At 38.2% G+C, this 14,497-nt stretch overlaps 1 protein-coding gene across 1 annotated transcript in view; it reads right to left on the bottom strand.

Annotated features, from left to right (window-relative positions):
• LOC124788499 (28S ribosomal protein S18a, mitochondrial) overlaps positions 1-14,497 on the bottom strand; it is a 65,432-nt gene that overhangs the window by 47,656 nt on the left and 3,279 nt on the right. Inside the window, exon 2 of the mRNA XM_047255771.1 lies at positions 2,153-2,289. Coding sequence (XP_047111727.1) covers positions 2,153-2,289 — 137 coding nt within the window. The remainder of the gene's footprint in view (positions 1-2,152; positions 2,290-14,497) is intronic.

The following is a 14,497-nucleotide window of genomic DNA, read 5'->3' on the forward strand; positions in this document are numbered from 1 at the left end:
CCAATTTAATTTAGGTTTATACAGACATTCCAAAACGGTTTATTTATCGGGCACTTTAATATAGAAAGCCTTAACAGTATAAAAGATAGAATTTCTTGCTAACGGAATGAGGTTGTACCGAGTATGTTGTAAACAGCCTCATGTGATCCTACAATGTGTTATGAACAGCACAAGTGTATTCACGCCTATTGTTCAGCAACTCATACAAACACACAATACACATTCACACACACAAATACACCACACTGACACAACAATGAATCTACACATCAATATACACAGAAAATCACTACACATACTTGAAGAAATACAAAAAGTAATGGGACCAGAAGGAGCCAAAACTGTAAATTAAACTATGACAGAATGTAGAATAAGTCCAATTTTAAGGTCAGCAGAAGACAATACAACCTGATGCCCTTATTAAAATGTTTTAAAGGTGTCAACTGTTTCAGTAATCTAAGTTCTTTTCTACAGTAATAATACAAGATAATTAGAGAATGGACACAACTATGAAACAGCCTTTTTTGCAATCTCAGGAGTGTTTAAAATTTCTTTAATTACAAGAAAAACAAAAGAATACTATTCCCCTGTACAACCAGTTTTTACTTATGGTTTGGAAATGTGGACAAAGAGAGAAGCAGATATGAACAACACAAGATCATCTGAACAAATATATGAACTTGTGGTGGGGCAGAATGTTGTGGTATAAGATACGGCCAATGAACTACAGCAACTTATACAAGGTAAAGACATAGTTACACTTATCAAATCACTTTTTAGACATCAGGAGATAATATCATATGACAAGACACCCATGAGAAAAATGTAAGTAAGACCATATTCCACACAAAAGAAGGACCAAACAAAGGTAAGATAGATACACGATGTGTTGGATGACCTTACCGAGATTGCGATCTGAGAATGGAGGAGAAAAACAGAGAACATAGATATGTGGGACAGACCATTAAGGAAGCCCAGACCCATCAAAAGATGCAGTGCCCAAAGAAGAACTAATGAAATAACTAACTTTTAACAGAAGAGCATTTGTGTACACATTCTAAAATTCTGAAACCTCTCAGTCTGCAGCAGAAACATATTCAGAAACGATCAGTCTAGCGAAGAGATTCCACATCACCAAAATTATCATCATCAGTCCTAGAGAAAATTTATAGACCCTTACCTAGAAAAACAAAAAAGGAATTTGTAATAACCTCCCACAGTGGACATGAGTCAGGCGATTATGCCAAGCGTAGTGTATGCTGACAATCAAAAGTTGCAGCCACAGGTACTCGAGATGGCTGCCAGGGCAGCCTAGTCACTGACTGCAGTCACCTGTTCCACTGTGTGCACTAAGCATGATTCCAATAACAATAGATGGTGACAACAGCTTTATAAGGCCATACATGGGTCTCTCAGTAGTCAAACGTATTCATTACTTTTAATTACATCCAGTGTGCCCTTGTTGTTGCGGCTCCATGCCCTAATAAATCCTAACTTTTTTATGATCATGTGTTTCCTTGCGTTCCTAGTTAGAACAGAATACATGCAGATGGAACACATCTGAGGCACCAATGTTCTGATGGTGGCAATGCCCAGTTTGTCTTAATCATGGATAAACTTCAATGACAAATGGAAAAAAATCATTTAAGTTAGAAAGGTGGCTTAAAAATAATTATGATATTATTAAATAGAGCACAATGGACACAGAGAAAAAAAAATTGACATTAACAACAAAGTCATAGAACCACGTTACATTTTGTTTATGGCTGAAGACTACCTGCATAGTCAGAAAAAAGAAAATAAACAAAAGAGTAAAAACGGACTGGAGTTCTTTTGATAAAGTAAATTCAGTTTTCAAAACTAAGCTCTCAATATATCAGAAAAGAATTGCTTCTATTCAGTTTGTAAATCTAGTATCAAGCTTTGACAGTGAGAAACTTAGTGTGAGAACAATACAAAGTAAGCAATGTAGAGATTAGTTATTCATATTATTTCTACTAGAGCTGTTAGCATCAAGTGCAAACTACCAATAATAATAATAATAATAATAATAATAATAATAATAAAAAAGAGGCAACATTCTATCACCAGTGTACATTTAATCTTAAAAAGAACTGCTGACAGGATAATCACTTCAAGTAAAAAAGTTTACCGTATGTTTTATGTCCAGGCCCAAGGCACACAAACGGCATGGACCATCTGATGGTGTCCTAACTAAGAGTGGCTGTCGTGGAGATGGCACAGTGACAGCTTCAATGATAAGAGTCTTTCCTTCTTTCTTCTCCTGAACTATGGAAAAGGCAGCATTATATTCTTAACACCATATAGTGTCTATAAATTAATTAAAGTAGTGTACAAATCTCTAATGCACAACAACAATTAATATAGTTACTTTGAATTGGAACACCTTATTTTTGAAATAAAATAGTAAATACAATCTACTTTTCTATGTTTCTCATTCCTGATTGGTACTGGTGCAATCATCTTGTGCAGATCAATGGGTAAGTGTCAGATTACAAATACTTATGACTGGTGTTCAATCCCCAGTTACATCCAAGGGTATTTTATGTCACTTGCCATTTCTTTTGTCACCAGAAATGATAAGTTAATGTGAAAAATGCCAAGAGGCATTGTGATGCAGAGTCCACCACACAATTGCAGTCTCAAACACAAACGCAACTCACGCACACAATTGCAGTCTCAGGTTACTGAAACCACACTGCCTGCAAGTTTTCGTTTTTATGATAAAACAAAAATATGTTAAATATGGAGCAAAGAGACATAAGACTGCACTGTAGAAGTATCTTATCTTTTAGCACAATCTTTATTTTGCATTCTCGTTTGTTGGTTTTGGCAATTCACAAGCAAACAATCTTCCAACCTAACCTATACCACAACCAAGATTTCAAGATTTCAGGAGAAAGGGGGCAAGAGAGTGACAAAATCACACTGTAGCCTCCTAATAGAAACAAACCCATTAAAACACTGGTTACAACCAAACTTCAGGTTGATCACAAATACAGAGCTATATTATTTTTTATTTCTACTTGATCTAACTAAATTATTCACCTGAACCTGGAACAATACAGCACTACAAAGAAGTAATCACAGCCCAAAGCTAATTAATTTTTAAAACATGGATGACATTTTTCGAGATTAAACTAAAATAAAATTAATACCTGAAACTCATTGTATTCCTTACATACACATCATTGGAACATTCCTCATCATGTGGTCCAGTGTTTGAGGTGGTATTCATTCAGCCATATCCAAACTTAATGGAGTGTTATGGGATGATTCCACAATGTCTAGGATTGATATGTACATAAGTTTCAACTTGATATTGCCTTTGGTTCCATTTCTACAGGCTCTTTTCGACAGGAGTCCTAAGTTTACACCCACCTACACACATGTGAAAGTGCCAATTTTGGACAACTTTATAAACATGGTCTTAATTTACAAGCACCGCTTTTGTATACTTAAACAATATTTTGTGCTGAATAAGAACATAATACTGATCAGGATTAAATATATCTGAGGACAGCCGTACTTTTTGCTTTTTCACAAATAGGAAAATATACTGTGTGAGTTGGAGAGTCCATCTTCAATCAGCCACAAATCATTTTTAAGAACAAATTTAGCCAAGAATTGGCCATACGACACACAGTCAAGCTATCTTATAGGGCTTTTTGTACAATGGCCTCTGTCCTTCACTATCAAAATATATACACCTGCAACTTTGATGAAAATGTTTTGGGTGCTAAATTTTGGGTAGTCCTGGGGGTCGGTATCTTAGCTATATGTTCAACTTATTTATCTTGCTGTATCCTGGAAGAGTTTTCTTTTAGCTTCACAAGCTATACAGTTTGATTTTTGATCCATGCCTCTTTACGGCTGAAAAACATCACTCAAAGTTATTGCTTTCCATACCCAGCATATATCCTCAAATATGACGATGAGTAAAAAGAAAGTAAAATCAGCAGAAACTGCTTTTACATTAATAAAATACAAGTGTAGTTAAGTACACATTAACTTCAAACAATAAAACAAATGAAAATCCAGAAAGTTAGAACTTTAAACACACTGTAAGACTGGAATAGTTCTTTTTCATTTCAGACTGAATAATTTGCCAATACTGTCTTGTTCAGACTGAGGAAATACATTTCTTCTTGATGCTGTTGGTGGCACCTTTATGATTTTAAATAAGTGTTGCTACGCAATCTAGCATGACCAATGGAAGGAATGGGCAGGGCCTAGGGATGGATAAAGATCACCATGGCATATTTTTGTTTGAATGAAACTATGTACAATTACCACTCACCATGCATACTACTCAAGTTATAGCATTGTAGTTGAAACAGCCAGATTTTCTTCATCTGCTTTAACTGAGAAGGCTGCAGCATGGAAACTCCGCTTACTCTGATCTTGTTTTAATCAGTGGGCTTGAACTGATTATTTTCTCCTTGTAATATCCCCCCTCCTTCCTAATTCCAGCTATTTTCCACAATAAGCAAAGTCTTATGAAAAATTTGAGATTACAAAAAACGTTTTAGTTTACTTAGCTTTTTGTGTAGAGTTGGCTTCAGTCTTGTTTACAGGTCCGATTTTTTCATCTGAAATTCTCACATTTTAGATTCTCATGGTTGAATTGACCTCAATAAATTTGAAGATTGCTGTTGCAGAGTTTTTGTTGTTATGCTAATATATTTTGTCACATTTTAGTACATCATACAGTCTTTTGAATTTTCACATTAACAAAGCCGAAATTTCATTGTTTGCCCAAAATACAAAAATACGTCCAATCACATCACAGGCATGCTTACTGCTACTTCACTCTGCGGTAATAACCATATTCCAAAGGGTTTACAATTTTTCTTGACAAATGAATGTTAATTTTTATTATTATTTCATAAATGAATCCAGAAATAAACATAGTGAACAGTACTAGGCTTCAAAATTAATTTCAGTTTCAAATGTTTCTGTAAAAAAATTAATTTTAACTGAACACTGAGGGCTAGTACTTATCGATTGTAACATCAAAAATAAAGTAACTCCTCTTCATAAATTTTAGCTTGAAATATAACATTGTGTATAAAATTATATGAAGTTTTCAGAAAAGCAGCTGAGATAATACTGACCTGTCCAAAATTTGAAAAATAATATTGGTATTGATGACTACGGTTGAGAAAAATAATGCTAGAGGAGGATGTCCCATTACATCTTGTCTCAGAAATTGTGTGGCCTGTGGCTAACCTTCTTTCATGATACATCACTGCAGAACTTTAACAGATCAAGAGGCATCAATATTTGGTTATCTAAAGGCTTCTGTGAATGACCATTAACTGCCAGTGCATCAGCTGATCCATTGCAAGGATATTTTCCATGGCTGGTCTCAAAGAAATTCCACTCAACATATGTATCAAAGTCCTTTTCATGAAGACACAACTTAATAAAACTCCTATCCTGGGCAGCAGATCCAACACTAAGGTAGTGAATGTCCAATTTCTCCTATCATTAACTTCAAATATTTAATCAGCCCTGTTATGAATGCCTGAACTGCCCTGGTATCATGAAGAAGGCACTCACTAACAGACATTTATATTCTGTAGTTGTTTACTACCAAAGTAAAACACAAAGGGTTGTAATGTGGCTTGGTTCCCACAAGAAGCCCTTTAACAGTACCTTCCATGTGAAACGAACAGTGGCGGTTGCTGTGTAAGAGCACAAGAGTGCTTCAACACTAACATGCAACACCTTGTGGATTTCTTGGTTATTTTTCTTTCAATGCTACTAATCTTAATGTAGATGCTGCCGTCTGAAAGGTATGGCACTTAAATCTACCATGCTACTGGTCCTCTAGAATGCGTGAAACTTGGCATCTGGGCCGTAAGTACACACACACACTCATGCACGTCTTAAGGAGCTATTGTGCATGGATAGCTCGCATTACGTTATTGCCTTATGGGCCAAATACATACGCAATGGATAAACAATGTGCACAGTTCCCGATGTGCACAGCTAGCCCTTGCCACTCAAATTGAAGTTTACGTCAGTGCCGCCAGGTGGTAGCATACTGCAGTACACTTTTACCCCCATTTACTCGGCATAAATCTTGCTAGATGACAGTCCATTCCGCAGATATGCTAATTCAATCACTGCACACTGTCATAAAATTAGATTGGACATCAGTATATGTTAAAGCTGTAATGACGGTAAACCTATTTTGTGGGTTTCTGATTAAGTTATAATATGTTAAGTAATGATCCGATCAAAAACTGAACACAGATCAAGCATGAAAATAGGAAGATGATGTACTGAACTGTGAAGAAAAAAAACAGCAAATGGTCCAAGCTTAACAAGTACAACACATTGAGGGTATTAACATAGCCAAGGCATTGTGGTTAAGTGGTCACAGTGTTGGACTGCCAAGCAGTTGAGCAGTGTTCAAAACTCCCTCATGACAGACAGCCCAAAATTCCGTGAGAAAAAAAAGGGGGCACAATGGAGCTTTGAACACTGGCTCAACCGCTGTTGCCACTTAACCGTGACACCATACCTCTTTGTCTTTGCTTGATGTTGTACTTTATAGCTTGGATAGTTCACAGTTTCTTTTTACAGTTCAGTACATCTTCTTTGTGTTTTTATGCTTGAACTGAGTTGTTAAGTTTTGACGGGCTGTCCACTGGGCCCTCCTGCCACAAAACTGGGGGGGGGGGGGGGGGGTGAGGAGGGGTGGTGGGTGGGTGTGCAATGGGGAGTTTCCCTTGTGAGAATCATAAGGGCCTAAAACACATCACAGTCAATTGTGAGATTGTAGCATTCATTCGTGCTTCTAAAATCTGTTGATCTTATGGTGAGGCAGGTTTAACTGTGCTATAGGCCTGTATCGTATATATGAAACTTCGCAAAAAGCTGTATCACTGGTCTCTGAAATTCAGTTAAGTGTGGGATCAACAGTGGTGTGCTTTAGGCCCTTTTGGAGTTCAGCACATCATCTGTATTCCAGTCAAATAACCATGCTGTTAGACATTACTACTTGAGCTTAAACATTTCCACAAATGGCACTTAGTGTTTGGAGTTGTTTGTTTATACAGTGCAAGAATCGGCTTTCGTCTGAAGTATAAACATGAACTACTTTGAATCTGTTTCAAATGCTAACAGAAAAGTAAAGCTGTGAGAACAGCTGTGAGTCATGCTTGGGTAACTCAGTTGGTAGAGTACTTTGACGCTAAAGGCAACGGTACCGAGTTCATGTTTCGGTCCAGCACACAGCTTTAACTGCCAGAAAGTTTCATAGGTATCTTGTACATTTGTCCGAAAAAAATGGATAAGCATGAAAACTCCTACTTACACAATAAAATGAAACAGAGTTGCAAAAGCTTACACATTATTTAATTATTGACCTAAACTGTACATAATTATGTACAAAACAACAAAATTCCACAAAAACAACCATTTCTTTTGTCAGATAAGTTATGATATTATTATTACTATTATTATTATTATTATTATTATTATTATTATTATTATTTCTTTCCTTTCTCAGACATTATGTCCGGTTAAAAATGGAAACTGACGTGGACCTTTATCAAGCGTGACTTCCTTTTAACTGTACGGTATATGTTACATTGCATTTAGGAACTTTCGGGTAATTGAACATGTATCAATAATTACAGATTTCTGTAGTTGTATATACACGTTTGGATGTAGCTGTATTGCGTTGATCTACTGGTGGATATTGTGTGGTATGACTCCTGTATTGATAGTATAATTGGTATGATGTCAACTTTAACCTGATGCCACATGTCTGACTTCCTCAGCCAGTTGGATGCATTTTTCAATTTTTTTCTCCTGTTTTCTTCTGTATATTTGTTGTATTGGGTATGGATATTTCGATTAGTTGTGTTAATTTCTTCTTTTTATTGGTGAGTATGATGTCAGGTTTGTTATGTGGTGGTGTTTTATCTGTTATAATGGTTCTGTTCCAGTATAATTTGTATTCATCATTCTCCAGTGCATTTTGTGGTGCATACTTGTATGTGAGAACGTGTTGTTTTATAAGTTTGTGTTGTAAGGCAAGCTGTTGATGTATTATTTTTGCTACATTGTCATGTCTTCTGAGGTATTCTGTATTTGCTAGTATTGTACATCCGCTTGTGATGTGATCTACTGTTTCTATTTGTTGTTCGCAAAGTCTGCATTTATCTGTTGTGGTATTGGGATCTTTAATAATATGCTTGCTGTAATATCTGGTGTTTATTGTTTGATCCTGTATTGCAATCATGAATCCTTCCGTCTCACTGTATATATTGCCTTTTCTTAGCCATGTGTTGGATGCATCTTGATCGATGTGTGGCTGTGTTAGATGATATGGGTGTTTGCCATGTAGTGTTTTCTTTTCCCAATTTACTTTCTTCGTATCTGTTGATGTTATGTGATCTAAAGGGTTGTAGAAGTGGTTATGAAATTGCAGTGGTGTAGCCGATGTATTTATATGAGTGATTGCTTTGTGTATTTTGCTAGTTTCTGCTCGTTCTAGAAAGAATTTTCTTAAATTGTCTACCTGTCCGTAATGTAGGTTTTTTTATGTCGATAAATCCCCTTCCTCCTTCCTTTCTGCTTAATGTGAATCTTTCTGTTGCTGAATGTATGTGATGTATTCTATATTTGTGGCATTGTGATAGTGTAAGTGTATGGAGTGCTTCTAGGTCTGTGTTACTCCACTTCACTACTCCAAATGAGTAGCTCAATATTGGTATGGCATAAGTATTTATAGCTTTTGTCTTGTTTCTTGCTGTCAAATCTGTTTTCAGTATTTTTGTTAGTCTTTGTCTATATTTTTCTTTTAGTTCTTCTTTAATAATTGTATTATCTATTCCTATTTTTTGTCTGTATCCTAGATATTTATAGGCATCTATTTTTTCCATCGCTTCTATGCAGTCGCTGTGGTTATCCAATATGTAATCTTCTTGTTTAGTGTGTTTTCCCTTGACTATGCTATTTTTCTTACATTTGTCTGTTCCAAAAGCCATATTTATATCATTGCTGGATACTTCTGTTATCTTTAGTAATTGGTTGAGTTGTTGATTGGTTGCTGCCAGCAGTTTTAGATCATCCATGTATAGAAAATGTGTGATTTTGTGTGAGTATGTTCCAGTAATATTATATCCATAATTTGTATTATTTAGCATGTTGGATAGTGGGTTCAGAGCAAGGCAGAACCAGAAAGGACTTAATGAGTCTCCTTGGTATATTCCACGCTTAATCTGTATTGGCTGTGATGTGATATTATTTGAATTTGTTTGGATATTAAGTGTGGTTTTCCAATCTTTCATTACTATGTTTAGGAACTGTATCAATTTGGGATCTACTTTGTATATTTCCAATATTTGTAGTAACCATGAGTGGGGTACACTATCAAAAGCTTTTTGGTAATCAATGTATGCGTAGTGTAGCGACCTTTGTTTAGTTTTAGCTTGATATGTCACCTCTGCATCTATTATCAGTTGCTCTTTACATCCTCATGCTCCTTTGCAACAGCCATTTTGTTCTTCATTTATAATTTTGTTCTGTGTTGTATGTGTCATTAATTTCTGTGTAATGACTGTAGTTAATATTTTGTATATTGTTGGTAGGCATGTTATGGGGCGATATTTAGCTGGGTTTGCTGTGTCTGCTTGACCTTTAGGTTTCAGATAGGTTATTCCATGTGCAAGTGTATCAGGGAATGTGTATGGGTCTGCAATGTAACTGTTAAATAATTTAGTTAGATGTGAATGTGTTGAGGTGAACTACTTTCGCCAGAAGTTTGCTATTTTATCTTTTTCAGGGGCTTTACAATTGTGAGTAGAATTAATTGCTTGGGTGACTTCATGTTGCAAAATTATCACTTCAGACATTTGTGGTATAATTTTGTAAGTGTGTGTTTCTGCTTGTATCCATCGTGCATGTTAGTTATGTTGTACCGGGTTTGACCATATGTTGCTCCAGAAGTGTTCCCTGTCTGTTAAATTTGGTGGATTGTCTATTTTAATGTGTGTGTTATGTACTGTTTGGTAAAATTTCTTTTGGTTTGTGTTGAATCTTTGGTTCTGTTTCCTTCTATTTTCACTTTTACGGTATCTTGTAAGTCATTTGGCCAATGCTTGTAATTTCTGCGTCTTTTCATCTAATAGCTCTATCGCTTCTTGTTGTGAGATTTTATCTAACCTTTCTGGTTTTTTTTTCTGACATTTCATTTCTTATAAATTGTGTTAGCTGACCGACGTCTTTTCTCAGTTTTTCTATTCTGAACTCGGGACCTTTGCCTTTCGGGGGCAAGTGCTCTACCAACTGAGCTACTCAAGCACGACTCTCGCCCGCTGTGAGGACGGGGCTTGAGTCGTGCTTGGGTAGCTCAGTTTGTAGAGCACTTGCCCACGAAAGGCAAAGGTCCTGAGTTCGAGTCTCGGTCTGGCACACAGTTTTAATCTGCCAGGAAGTTTCAAAAATATCATTGTTAAGAATAATGTCAATTAGCACATACTTTTATAGCTTATAAGAAACTGAATGAAATATCACAAATCTTAGACCTGTGCATCAAGTAGTTTGAGATATGGTGATTTTAAGGTATCAGAACCTAACAAAAATTACATAATTTCAGAGGTTTTAGAAAGTAATAACTCAAAAATCCAAAAAAATTTAATTCGTGATTTTTCAAGCAAACAACTATTGCTACAAATATACACAAAATATATATGGTTCTCGGGTGAGATGGCGCATGTCATAGTGAAAACTCCACAATATTTCATCAGCGGAACTGGCCGACATCTTCAGGTGCAACGAACACACTGCTAAGGCATGACTAGAGCCCCCTATTTATACCAGTCTTAGGCAGGAAGTGCGCATGTGTGGAAGGCGCCAAATTCTATTGCCAATAGCGACGATATCAACCAATAGCTGGAAGGACAGCAACGACACATACAAGATGAAGAACCAAACACTTTGGCGCACACGTGGAGGCTGCCGCTGATGCTCTGTGCTGCCATCGGCCACCCCAGCGACCTCTGTCGGAAGCTGCAAGCAAAAATGCGCGTCCACGCAAGGCGCATGACTATCCTCCTGTTGTCAACAAATATTTATGTTGCTGGTGAATCGTCATCCGTCGTATGACCAACAGTACTCCTCTCTGCTCAATGCGACTTCAATAAGGCCACTGCTGGATCCCAAGCTGTACTGAGCTGAAAGCCATTGTGTCTCTGTTTACAAGATTCGTCGAGCTATGTATTTCCACTGCTTCCTTAATAATACTGTCCCAGTACGAACTCATCGACGTGAGAATTTTGGTGTGTTGATAATTCAAAGAATGTTCTGTACTGAGACAATACTCGGCCACTGCAGACTTCTCTGGTTGCTTCAGATGAGTGTAGTGTCGGTGTTCAGTACATCTCTTTTCTACAGTGCGACAAGTTGGTCCGATGTATGACATGCCGCAGCTACAAGGAATCTCTTACACACTGGGTCTTCGCAGGCCAAGGCTGTCCTTACATGAGCCCAAGAGAGTTCAGAGTTTTGCCGGCGGACGAAAGACACATTTAACTTTATGCCTCTTCAATAATCTTCGCCTTCTTCCAGTTCCTCACGTTGGGTAAGGCGCTTCGGGTGTAAGGCATGGTGAATCTCCCATTCGGAATATCCATTTTGTTGGAACTTGATGTTGGGATGAAGCGAGTTAAGATGCTCAAGAAATACATTCAGCAATGCATCAAGTTCACTATGGAGATTGAGAAAAACAGCGAACTTCCATTCCTGGGCGTGTTGGTACAGAGAAAAGATGGCACATTAGGTCATGCAGTGTACCGTAAACCAACACACACAGACTTATATTTCCAGGCCACCAGTTGTCACCATCCTTCGCAATGAAGTGGTGTACTTAGGACTTTCGTTCACAGAGCACGAGCCATATCAGACTCAGACAGCTTATCAAATAAGCTAGTCCACCTGCGTACCACTTTCCAACAAAATGGATATTCCGAACAGGAGATTCGCAGTGCCTTACACCCGAAGTGGGTTAGCCAACGTGAAGAACTGGAAGAAGGCAAAGAACAAAGGGGAATGGTCATCTTGCCATACACAACAAATAGGAAGATTATTGAAGAGGCATAAAGTTAAATGTGTCTTTCGTCCGCCGGTAAAACTCTGAGCTCTCTTGGGCTCATGTAAGGATAGCCTTGGCCCACGAAGACCCAGTGTGTACGAGATTTCTTGTAGCTGCAGCATATCGTACATCGGACAAACTTGTCGCACTGTAGAAGAGAGATGTACTGAACACCGACGCTACACTCGTCTGAAGCAACCAGAGAGGTCTGCAGTGGCCGAGCATTGTCTCAATACAGAACATTCTATGAATTATCAACACACCAAAATTGTCGCGTCAACGAGTTCATACTGGGACAGTGTTATTAAGGAAGCAGTGGAAATACATAGCTCGACGAATCTCGTAAACAGACACGGGCTTTCAGCTCAGTACAGCTTGGGATCCAGCAGTGGCCTTATTGAAGTCGCATCGAGCAGAGAGGAGTACGATTGGTCATATGACAGATGACGATTCGCCAGCAACATAAATATTTGTTGACAACAGGAGGATAGTCATGCGCCTTGCGTGGACGCGCATTTTTGCTTGCAGCTTCCGACAGAGGTCGCTGGGGTGGCCGATGGCAGCACAGAGCATCAGCGGCAGCCTCCACGTGTGCGCCAAAGTGTTTGGTTCTTCATCTTGTATGTGTCGTTGCTGTCCTTCCAGCTATTGGTTGATATCGTCGCTATTGCCAATCGAATTTGGCGCCTTCCACACATGCGCACTTCCTGCCTAAGACTGGTATAAATAGGGGGCTCTAGTCATGCCTTAGCAGTGTGTTCGTCGCACCTGAAGATGTAGGCCAGTTCGCTGATGAAATATTGTGGAGTTTTCACTATGACATCCGGCGTCTCGCCTGAGAACCATATATACAACATGTCCATTAGGAAGGCCTCAAACAACACGTACACAAAATAATCAAAATTTGCAATGTGAAGAATTGGTTGATTTCACATGTTCACGGTAGTAAAGCTGGTGAACACACAAACAACTACTGACTAACCACTGACAGAACTATCCTATCTAGATTGGTATGTGCAAGAAAATCACATGGATGTGGTACATCTCATTACATATAAATATCAACATATAGAATGAAATACATGGAATATAAAAATAAATATGATTATTTGTGGGCGAGGGCTTTAAAGAGCAAGATCATCAATGCCCTCAATGCATGGCGTACAGATGAGTGTCGTGAAAATCTATTAAAAAATGATACCAAATCAGAATACCAAGTTGCATACTCCCACAACAACTACTGTAAAAGGCAACCCTAATAAGCTGAGCCTCATGACAGCCCTCAATACATTTCTGATGAAACACAGCGGAATAACTACATAAAATTGAGGATAAAATACCAACACAGACACAGTTAAAAAGGGGACAGATTACTATGACTGGATGACCATTTATAAACAACGGGTTACCAAGCCACTCTGTGACACACAAAATCTCGCACTCAATATATGGGGGTAGAATTCTGGACATCACACAAAAGCTTGAAACATGAACCACACTTGCCTAATTATTAGTTAAAAAAAGAAGGCAGGTCCTGTGTGAGACCCACATTAATCCCCAGGCTGTCATATAAAACACACACAAAATGTGTCATACTGACAGCTGTGTCCCTAATCTGTGATACACTGGGGACTCCTTGCAACGTAGGAGAAAGCCGTGTATCAATAATCAATGCCCCACTTTAATCCATATAAGGGTTACTACTTCTTGTGTAGGACTGCATACACATTATTAAGGAGAGGTGGGCTACAGAGCAGTGTGGCAACTGTCATCATAGGAGAGCTGGACAGGAGCAGAAATGATTAGTGAACAAGTTAATACAACAAACAGAAGATTTGATTTACTTCTATTTCTCCAAATGTATGACAGCTCAATACAAATAGTGTGGCAAAAATCAGGGTTGGCTTATAATGTTCACAAGGAAGAATCTATCTGTATGTGAGCACAAATGAAGAAGACAGAGCCACAGCATATGCTTAGCAGCACGTTGTGAAGTGGCTCCGAGAGCGAGTGGGTACAAGTCACTGCCTCTGGCCACCCCATCTTGCAGCTGCAGGGGCACTCAGAATACAAAATTGCTGGAGGGATGGCTCAGCAAGCAAGTACTATTGGGTCCACCAGATCATGCACGACCACTACTGGTGATGGACAGAAACTTGCAAGTCTGTTGCTATGATGTCCATGGAGTCTTATCATTGTGTGATATACACTTCTTCAGCTTGTCACCTTTGGAAGGAGGTAACTCACAGCTGCAATGAAGGTTTTGCAGAATATATTTTATTATTCCTCACTTCCAGCCACTGAGCCTCCCACCAACACATGGTCTTCTTGGTCACAAATGAGGTGACAGCCTGGAGACAG

The sequence above is a fragment of the Schistocerca piceifrons genome, chromosome 1 (assembly GCF_021461385.2).
Source record: "Schistocerca piceifrons isolate TAMUIC-IGC-003096 chromosome 1, iqSchPice1.1, whole genome shotgun sequence".
Taxonomy (NCBI): Eukaryota; Metazoa; Arthropoda; class Insecta; order Orthoptera; family Acrididae; genus Schistocerca; species Schistocerca piceifrons.